An 11,174-nucleotide genomic window follows, 5' to 3' on the forward strand; every position below is an offset into this window, starting at 1 on the left:
ATAATAAGAATTAAATGTGTTTATATATGAAATATTTAGAACACTTATTAGGCACATAGTTTGTGTTTAACCAATGTTAACTAACATTGTTTTTTTTAATTATAATTAAAATTCAGTGTTCAAATAAATTCCAGGTATTTCCAAGTTGCTGGTTATTTGGACCTTTGTTTAATCAGAATATAATGGCAGAATGTAGGTGTTTCTATGCTCCCAGTCATCAAAGGGAATTCAGGGACTGAGACACCATATTATTCCTACTTACAAAGGAGACTGCTTGGCAGTGTCTGGATGCTGTTGTTATAAAATCCATGCTACAGACAGGCAATAAAGATCACATATCCATTACATAAATGGCCCAAACAAGGCAAAGGCTACTTAAGCAATTTGCCTGAGTCACCCATGGAGCAAACAACTTCACTCAATCCATCATACATAAGCAAAACAATGAGTTATATGAGTAGCACTGTTGTAATACAAGGAATACCCAAACCTCCAAAAAGGATTTTAGTCATATCCTAGTAATGCTCTTGACTTAGTAGTGCTCTTGCTCTCTTCTATGTTTGTTCTCGATTTTATATAAACCATTGAGTATACATTCGTTTCTCTAAGCTATTTGAAACTATTTTACTTTATTAACGATGACAGAGGGGAGGGGTAAAAATGTGACTTTTCATAATTTTCCCCAACTTCTAAGCCTGAGGTCCTGCAATATAAGTACAATATGAAGTTCCTAAGATGCCAACTAGATGAAGCAAGTAGAGCATGAGAAAAGGAACTGCAATTGTTGAGAGTAAAGAAGGAATGAATGCACAGACATTAGAACCTAAAATAAAAACAATTTTCTAATTATTATAAACAATGAGAAATTACTAACACATGGTAGGAATTCAACTGTGAAAAGTTCCCATGGAAAAATGCCTCCACTGACATCATTCGGGGTCTGACTGCCTCAGTCGCATGCAGAGGCACATGCCTACATTCCATTGACATCACATCAGGTGCAAGCAATTTGGGGACATGAAATGAAGTTTATAAAAGTATCCAGCTTCCTCTTAAAAATGGCAGTTTATTCCTCCTTAACTTAAACGTGGTTAAAACAAACACTGTAAGATTCCATTTCAGTGAGTAGTTTATTTGGGTTTCTTTGGTCATTTGAATACATCACGCTAAGGACTATCTCTCTTGAGAACATTCATCTGTTCTCAGGGTCCATGATTTACTTCAATAATCCGTATCTCACTTAAGTGACTAGACTAAAAAACTTACAAAAAATCTTAGTGATGGTTACGAGTAGCTTATAATATTTTAACTAAATGCTGGCGTGCCCTAATGCATTAGCAAGTGCCTTTGTTATACCCCAAGCTCTATCAGAGGTCAAATAATAATCTGCTCAACTAAAAACATTTCGTAGGCTCCTATTAAAAGAAACCACATTGTTTCACACTTCTGTGGATCATTTCTTACATATTTTTAAAAGGAAGAATAGGTTAAAGCTGTATTTTAAAATCTGCTTTCATTGAAAAGTATTTATTCAATAAGGACTTATGGTAAACATTAGAAATTTAAATCACTTTAGTCTTATGAGCTTTTAAAATTGGATTTTTGCTACACATAATCTAAAAGGCATTATCATATGAAATTTATTCCACCTCTAATCTATAAAACCACAATTATTTCATTAGTCATTTTAGTTAAAACAGGAACACCAAATACACCTAGTCACTACAATGTATAGGTTTTGACCTATTGCACACCTAAAAATAAGAGAAATGTAGAGCATTCCTGCATTATAATATTCTTTGTTATACTGCCATGCCCAGAACATTTTTCCCTAGAGAAGTGCTAATTTCCTTCTTAGTTCATCAAATATGTAATCACTGGTGCCAAGTGGCTCTCAGTAAACCAGCTTACATCTTAAATCGTGAACTGCGTTCATTGATTTCTCCAAAATCTACAATTGGCTATGATTCATTTTGCAACATCTGATTGCACCTAGTATCTGTCCTTGGTTTTAAACCAAATTCTTCCAAGCCATTGGAGTCTTTAAACAGCTCAATAGCTCCCTCTAGCCTCTTTTTATATGCCACACCAAGAGGTCACATTTAATCGAAGGTTACAGGTTACACCTACTCTCTTGGCTCAGCTTCTGTCATGTGGCCCATTAAGCTATGCCACTACCCAAACATAAGGATGCACAATGCCAAACAGTTGTGGTGAAACACCAAGCAAAAAATATCCATTCACAGTGCTAAATCATAGGAAGCAACAATCAAATATGGTTTCATGAAGAACCTCAAATCTAAAAATAACTTCCCCAAGTAAAAGCAAAATAAGGCAAAATAAAATGTGAATGTCACATATATTATTACTTAGTATTTTGTCCTTTCAGCATTAATTTTTTTATTGTTCACATAAACTACATATTTGATAAAACAAATGCAATCTGATTTTTCATACTCAAAATCAAGTATGTGGTGAAGAACAAAAAAACCCTCAAAGAACACATGCCCAAATTATTTCCCACAATGGGCAAATGGAGAATACAGTATAAGCACTTTATTTCACTACAAAACATGTTTATATTTGTATACATATACAGAGAGACAGATTTAAATTTTGAGACACTCCCTCCCAAAAACTGTTAAAACTTAGATTTTGAACTTATTCCAACTTGCCTTTTTATGACTGAAGTACCACTTGTAGATGGTATTTGTTTTTCAAAATAGCACTAAATTATATTTTCAAAATTAATACTTAGGATTTGCTACCTTGGCCAAAACTAGATTTTAAAATTACATATCATTTGCTGCCAATGTATTTACTACTCAGCGGAGGGCTAGGATGATCTCCAAAATGGAACACCCTTTGGAACTACAGATGATAACACGTTAGATTTAAGCTATACATTCTGTGTTTCCTCATTACAGTTATTTCAGAAAAAAAAATCTGAACTATCTACCTTTGTGATTCAGTTGTTACCAAATTTGCAGGGTCAATATTGCATTCCCCACCCCCTTTGGCTATATAAACTAAAGCTTCTAGGCTTACTACTATCAAATTTCGAATTTGGAAATGGCCTTAGTGACAGTTTAGTTCACATCTCATTTTTGCAGATGAAGGTATCAAAGAAATTACATGTTCAAGTTCAAAGCCAGGTTAGTGAAACAACCTGAGTTAAAGCCCACCTCCTTCAACTTCTCCCCCAGTGCTCAATTACACTACATTGCTAGCTATCTTGCCATTCCCGATGTCATATGGATAGGATCTGTTTTTCACTAATTTTTTTATTACTGTAGAAAACACTTTAATTTCTTTTTCAGTCCATTCTTATCCCTCCCAATACATAATTTTTAAAAGACTTTTTGGTTGTTGTTCAGAATTTGAGGTACAACAGAGCTGGCCTAAGTTTCTTATTGAATCCTGCCCATATTATGGGAAGGAAGCACTTGGGGTTTGATCCAATTAAAATAAAAAGGCCTACTGAATTATAAAGGCCTATTTATTTTCTATGGCATTAGAAAAGATGAACAGATTTCAGCGAACCTAATGTTGTAAAAGAAGGTGTGAGCTGAACTTGATATTCTATGATAGTAACAGATGACAAGACAAAATGTGAAAATCACATTCCTGAACTAAACTGTCTAAGAAAAACCTACGGGAAGAAAATGTACTGATGTTAGCTTGGTTGATTTTCAGTACATTATATTTTTAATAAATGGAAAGGTGTTTAAATAAAATCTTCCTAGACCAGTTGATATATCCTAACCTGATACGTGTTTATGTCATTAGATGCTATGGTGCCAATTACCTCCTTATCAACCTTTATTTTCTATTAATAATAATGACATGTGGCTAGATGTGGTGGCTCATGTCTGTAATCCCAGCACTTTGGGAGGCTAACGAGGGAGAATCACTTAAGCTCAGGAGTTTGAGACCAGCCTGGATAACATAGTGAGATCTTGTCTCACTGAAAATTAAAAAAAAAAAAAAAAAAAGCTGGGTATGGTGGTATGTGCCTGTAGTGCCAGCTACTCAGGAGGCTGAGGTGGGAGGATTGCTTGAGCCCAGGAGGTTGAGGCTGTAGTGAGCTATGATCATGCCACTATACTCCAGCCTGGGCAACAGAACAAGATCCTGTATTTAAATAAATAAATAATGACAACATCTACAAAGTATTGAATGTTCAACCATGTGAAGGCATATTTCAAGCTATTAGATATATACACATATAATATATACACATATATATGATATATATTTACTTAATTATCAAAACAACTCTATGAGGCAGGTACTTGGAGTATTCAGATTTTACAGACAAACTGAGGCTCACAGAGATTGACTAATTAACCTGTCTCTTACTATAAAACTTGCAGACAAAAAGGATGGAATTAGAACCCAGGCAGTCTAGTTCCAGAATATGTGCTCTTAATTACTATATTTCTACACAATATAAAATGAATTGATGAGTATTACTATATTCACAGATATTTAAATTTTGATAGAAAGTCATATGAAAATTAACTATCAATTTCAAACATACATGCTGAAAGGTCCAACACTTCTTGAAGGGCTATAAAGACAGAAATATTTCTCTTCCAACGCTGAATACATTTAATACATTAATTCAAGTGTCCATTTTTGTTTTTTTGGTCCCAAAATAATTCCAATTGGTCCTCTACCAAATAGTCTGAACAAGTACATTTTGAGTAACCGACACAGGTCAGTAATATAGATTTACACACAGTTATTGATTAATTCAAATAATTATGCCACTAAACAAGTGCCCTAAAATTTTCTTATGTTAATAACCTTAATTAAGAAAAAGTGACAACTTCACGTTCATCATTTTTAACCTGACTCCACAGACAGAAAAGCTGTCACTGAACCCAGCTGTATTCTTACTTGGTAACAAAGTGAATGAAAGACAAAACCCAGCTGTATGGAGAGGGATGAACTTGGACTATTGCTCTCTCTGCATTTCTCAAGGGGATAGTAGGAGAAAACACACCTCACTGGCATATGCTTATCTGTAATGGTTTCATTAATAACCATAGCCCTGAGTGACCCAGCCCAGGCAACTCTGAATAGAGAAAGGCATACTCCAGGTGGGACATGTAGGAGAAGCTAGAGAACCTTAAAACAATTGAGCCTCTTGTTCTCCTTGTCATAGCTTTGGGCCCTTATGAGCACCCTAAACAGCCAGCATATTTGAGACATTTTGTTAAACCTGCAATCTCGCAGTACATAAAAATCTTGATGAATCAGTCATACAGCCCCTGTTGTTGACCAGCTATAAACTGCTACAGTGGAGAATTATAGGCTATATTCAGGAGACAACCTTTATTCAAGAAGGCATGGTACCATCATTCTTCCATGTCCAAATGAAATAATGCATCTTGATTTTTTAAGCTATCAAAGAACAAGAGAAAAGCAAAACAGTGTCCCAACATAAGACTGTAAAATTCTATAAAATACAATATTTTATCTCTGAACTGTCTCATGATCAATTACCAAATTTATATGCAATACAAAAGTACCCAATGCAAACTCTGACTTTTTAGGTACATGCAGGCAAACCTGACAAAGATGAATAAATCTTAAATCAGTTAAGTAAATATATTGCAAGAAAAATTTAGGAAATAGTTATACTCAATTCATATTTGTCATAAAAGGCCCCTCTGAAATCTAAAATATTCTGCTTTCTTTAATCAGGAACAACAAAATCAATTTTTGCCTTATCAAGACTTTTTTCTCACAAAAGAGTAATCATTTTATGCTTTGATATATGCATCATTTAGAGTTTTATATGTTTTTACTTTATCACCAAATGGGCTTGAAAAATTTTTCCTCCCTGGAAATGTACACTATTGTTTAGAAATCGATAAGGAATATGTTGCTCACATAAGTAATATTTGACAAACTATTCAGAGTTGATGATATGAGAGGTATTACTATCATGAACTATATTCTGTCTCAAATTTCATAACAAAAATGCTCACAGCATACCAAAAAAAGCCACAGGATCATGAGCATCCCTATATGAGATAGCTATTTTAGGAACAAAATGATTTTTAAGACAGTAGATATTAAGTAATAATTCTTTATTAATAATTTAGCTGCTTCTGACCAATGAACACCTCTGATTCAGACTGCTGTCCAATGACAACAGTTTTTGACTTTTAGTTAATATTAGCAGTGTTCCCCTGCATCATGCTAATTAACACACACTGAAAGACCAACTCTTAAAAAAGGGATTCAATGATATACAGAAATCTTTACCTAAATGAGAATATACTGAAGACTTAACATTAAAACTGTTCCACTTGAAATGAAAGGAGAGCAATGTACTGAATCTCTTCCATAGTACTACTCCTGGTAGTGTCTGACCCTTTCTCAGCTGTAAGAGATGTTCCTTTTTGCTTCTTAAAAGCAACCTAAACAAACAAAACCAAATGCACTATCTTTCTGTAACAGGATTTTATCACCATATTAAAAATATCTCTCACTTCAATAATTGACAATTCCAAATATTTATACTCTCAACAATCAAACAGGAAAGAGTTAACATGACTACCTCTAGCCAGCCACCCTCCTCTAATCCCCCACTTTCCGGAAAAATATACAATCTTAAACCTTAAATCATAGAGATAAAAAGAATGGGGGGACCACAAATTGTTAAGTTTAGTGATGAATAAAGCAATGTAATCTTAGTTGTCAGCATAACAATCATCCCTCTGAAGCTTTGTTCCAACTATAATAACTTTCTGTGCTTACTGAAAAAAAAAAAATTATGATCATATGAGCTTCATGCATGACTGATATCATTACTGTTTATTTTAAGGCTGTCCTTGAGAATCAATCAAATAAAACATGCCCAGTGTGTATGTTTTGCCACCAGAATGAGGAACACAATGTAAGTGCCTCTTCTGGAGAGGAAGTGATGGACCATTCTTCCCATTAGTGTTTCCTATCAAAAAGAAACATCAAATAGAAGCGAATCAGGCAGCAATTTATGTCAGAAAACATCCTGTCATTCTGTGTTCTTGACAATATTTTCATTTCACTAGCAGCAACTCTTAAGATCTAAAAAAAAGGGGGTATCATTACACATAAAGAAGCTTATAAATCCAACCAAAATGAGCTCAAGAGCTTAAAAATACTATTTGGGGATAACACAAACTATGGTATATAATCTGCTCTAAATCATTAAAAACTTCCCATTTTAATAAGTAAGGTTTTAAAGGTCTGAGATGGCACATGACTTCTTATCTGTCATGCTTAAATCTGTATAATAAATAATGAATAGAATAACTTAAATACTCTAAAAATGGGAAAATAACGATTTTCTCCACAAATATAAACCATTTTCCCCACACATCTTAATGAAGAAAGATAGGGGTCATTGGAATCCAAAATTAAAGAAATTTTTTTAGTACAATCATAACTTTTTCTTGCATAATAATATCTGAACTTACTGAGGGATTCCAATATAAAGAAATACAATCTTTCATGTTTAGTCTCACAAAAAATCTAATAATCATCAAAACTCATGTTACCCTAATCTCTGAAAGCAAATCTAATACTTTCCTAAAGCAGGTAGCCATCAATTCAGGCTGTCTTTCCCTTCCCTTAGTCAGGAAGACACAACCTTGCACTTACTTTTACCACCTCCCCCACACTCCACCTCACCACCATCACCACCAATCTGAAGCAATAGGCCCTTCTGTTTATAACATTATAAATAACAGCTTGCCACTTTAATTCCTCCAGCCTATGAACTAATCCTTCATTTCAACATTAAATTATCTCTTAATTTAAAGGTTAGGTACAAAAATGCATCTGTGGCATGTAATTCCAAAAGTTCAAATTTGCAATAAAAAAAGTCTGGACTTTCAAGCCCCTTTCTCTTTTTATCCAGAAAAAATAAAGTTGTATTTTTCAAAGGGTTAAACCTTTTTAGTTTTCAAATTGGGTTTTTTGTGTAATTTATTCATACTTAATATCTGTAAAGGTCTTTAACTCTTTTGATAATAGCTCTTACTTTTTCAAATACTTTTTTTCTGTACTAACCATCACTTATTACATGAAATCCTAAGAACAGTTTCTATAAACACAGCTATATTCAGAATATGCCTTTACACATGGCATTTATTATCTATACTCTGTATATCAATTGGTTACACGAAGCATGTTCAAATACTGTGCAACAGGTCTTGCTATTGTGTAAACACACACTCCCAACAAAATGACAATAAGCTTTACAATATCAACAATATAAGAAAAAAAATCACATTATTCCTTAAAGAATTATTTATAATTCGTTTGAGAGATCAGAGGACATCAGATCTAATCAAAAGAAGTAAATGTTACTAAGGCCCTCTTACTGGCTTTGCATCCCACCGTATATGTGATAAAGTTGTGTTACAGCCCAGGTGTATACACGCTTTAATTGATTTATTGCACATTACTGGCTTCAGTGCTGACTTGATGACAGGAAGAGTACTTTGGCAGAGGTCTGACAAGTCCCTATCCTTAAGTTCCCTTTTGCTTTGTGCCGTCTGTTCCCAAAGCTATCAAAGTAAAGCAAATGACAGTCTAAAACCTCCCCGTTTTGCCACGAGAGTGTGAAATCAAATTAAAAACACACCTCAAAACTATTACATTGGGCCACGTTTATTTTCAATTGGCGGGGGAGGGGGAAAGAAGACACTTAAAAAGAGATGGATTTCATGTCCTCTGTGTAGCCAGATCTAGTTACAGTGTATTAAGTTATCTCTAAATGAAAAAAAGACTCTCAAGTGTTTTATCACAAAGTACTGTTATTAAACACATCTAATGTTCCCACGCTCTCCTCCAGATTCTCTGATTTTTAACCTCCTTTGTTAGGCATCAAACACCGGGAGAAAGATTTCAGGAACAATACCTAGGCAGCACATGATGCCAGGGAATTAATTCTGTCTTCCCCGAGCTGTGTATCCATCATAAACTCAAGCTGCCTTATTTAGCTACACGGTTGCTATATGTAGGACTTCTCTTCCTTGGGTGAAAAGCATGGACCGGCTACAATTGTGTCTTTGAGCGCGCAGCATCGTGCTTTGTGCTGCCGGGGATAACGGATTCTGGGTCTCACACGCATCCGTCACCTAAGACACCCTTCACTGAACCAGGGTCTCGGCAGCTGGAAGGGAAACAATGTGTTGGGACCCACGCTGGTCTGAGCTACAAGGATCCCAGGAGTGAAGGAAATGTTTCAGGGAGCAGCCCAGGCAAGGGGGGAGGAAGAAAGCCCTCGCACTCTTACCTCCACATTGAAATACTGCTCCGTTCCGCAGACTGTAGCACATAAAATCCAAAGCAAGGTTTGCAAGAAAAACACCCCCGAATGATGCACGAAATCCAACCGTCTTCCAGTGCTGAATGTGAGTAAGATCATAGTGAACTGTGCTTCAATGGATGGACGAGCTCCCCTTCGTTTTCTCCCTCTCTCCCTCTCCCTCCCTCCCTCGTTTCCTTTCAAAAAAAAGTCCTCCGGGTGGGTAAGGAGCCTGCAGGTTCACCCACAGCCGGGCAAGGGGAGGAGACGGGGGCCCCGCGCTCGGCAGCCCCGGAGAGGCAGCGACGAAGACAGGGTCAGCAGTAGTTCCTGTTCACCATCCTCCGAGGTCAGTCACCGGGAACGTGGCGCCCAAGTTCGCCGGCGGTTCCGGCTCAAAGCGCCGAGTCGCAGCCGCAGCAGCAGCCGCCGCCGCCGCCGCCGCCGCCTCCAGCCCGTGCGTCCTCCTCCCTCCACCGCCTACTCCTCCTCCTCCGCCGCCGCCGCCGCCGCCCCCAGCTCCTGCGGGAAGGGCCTCCGCCGCTCCTCACTCTCTTGCCTCTGCTTCTCCTTCCCTCCTCTCCTCGCTCCCCTCCAGAATGTTCATCCGTAATCTACATAACTCCTCCTTCCCGGGGTCTGCCTGGCTCTCGGGGCCCTTGGCGCGCGCGCGCGCACACACACACACACAGACACACACCACGACACACACACACACACACACACACACACACACACACACACACGAGCATACACACAGCCAGATACACACGGACGCGCGCTTCTTAAAGGAGACGGCTCATAAAGGCTTCCCCACTACGGTAGGGCACACCGGAGGTATCCAGCCCCCGACAAGGGCCCTGGTTTGAGCAGAGCTCTTCAACAGTATCTCCCATCCCGCATCCCCGAGGCAGGCACCCAACAACCTGGGCGGTTCCATTCTTTCTTCTCGCCCACCCCGCCGCCTCGCATGTAAAAACGAGTGCGCCCCTCCCCAGCCATGAGCTGGGTGGGGCTCAAGCTGAGGACCCTCGTGGGGCCTGGGGAGCGGCCCAACCCCTGGTCCTGGAGAGCGGTCAGCATTCTTGAGGAAGCGGCCCTGGAAGATTAGGGGCGCTGGGAATCAGAGGAGCGCCTGGTCACTGAGCGCCGCTGGGTGGTTCGGGTCGGTGGCCGGGGCTGAACAAGTTTGGGAAGCCTGAGATAGCAAATCCCGAACGTCCAAAACTTTGTTGGGGTCCGCCGAGCTTGTGGCCTGGTGTCTTCCTGAATCCCCTCTACCATAGCTACATTCCGCCTTCCAGGCTTGAGGGTAGGCACAGGGTTTTGGTGGGGTACTAGACAAATACAGAGGCGGGATGAAAATGCTCACTTTCCAAGTGAACGGTGGACACACGCACACACTGGGACCCGGGAGAGGTGGTCCTGGGTGCTAAGAGAACATCCGACGGGAGGGATGGGGGCTCTGGAACGAAACCGGCTGCAAGAGCCAGGGGAAGGCTTGGGGAAAGAAGGAGAGGGAGCAGCCTGAGGAAAGGCGAGTAAAGCAGCTGGCAAGGGCGGGAGGAAGAGGCTGCGCGCAGACCGAGCGGGGGAGAGGCTGGCGGGAGCGAGGAGAGCTGCAGGCGAGAGGGGGAGGCGGCTGGCAAGAAGCACCGGTGAACGCGGGCAGGGGAACTTCAGAGGAGGCTGCCAAAAAGGACTGGAGCTGCAGCAGTGCGAGGCAGTGGACAGGGGGGGCAGCAACCACCAGCCCTTGGCAAGTGATGGTTTGGCTGAAAAAGAAAGGGGGAAGGGAGCGAGGCAGGCATCTGTTTGGGGGCAATGCCAGTAAATGTGCTTCTCCTTGGCAGCCAGC

At 39.3% G+C, this 11,174-nt stretch overlaps 1 protein-coding gene across 1 annotated transcript in view; it reads right to left on the bottom strand.

Moving 5' to 3' along the window:
* MMP16 (matrix metallopeptidase 16) overlaps window positions 1–10,089 on the bottom strand; it is a 293,454-nt gene extending 283,365 nt beyond the window's left edge. The window contains exon 1 of the mRNA XM_001084206.5: window positions 9,305–10,089. Within this exon, the coding sequence (XP_001084206.2) occupies window positions 9,305–9,436 (132 nt within the window). The 5' untranslated portion in view covers window positions 9,437–10,089. The remainder of the gene's footprint in view (window positions 1–9,304) is intronic.
* Between the last annotated feature and the right edge of the window lie 1,085 nt (window positions 10,090–11,174).

Source organism: Macaca mulatta, chromosome 8, assembly GCF_049350105.2.
Source record: "Macaca mulatta isolate MMU2019108-1 chromosome 8, T2T-MMU8v2.0, whole genome shotgun sequence".
Lineage (NCBI taxonomy): Eukaryota > Metazoa > Chordata > Mammalia > Primates > Cercopithecidae > Macaca > Macaca mulatta.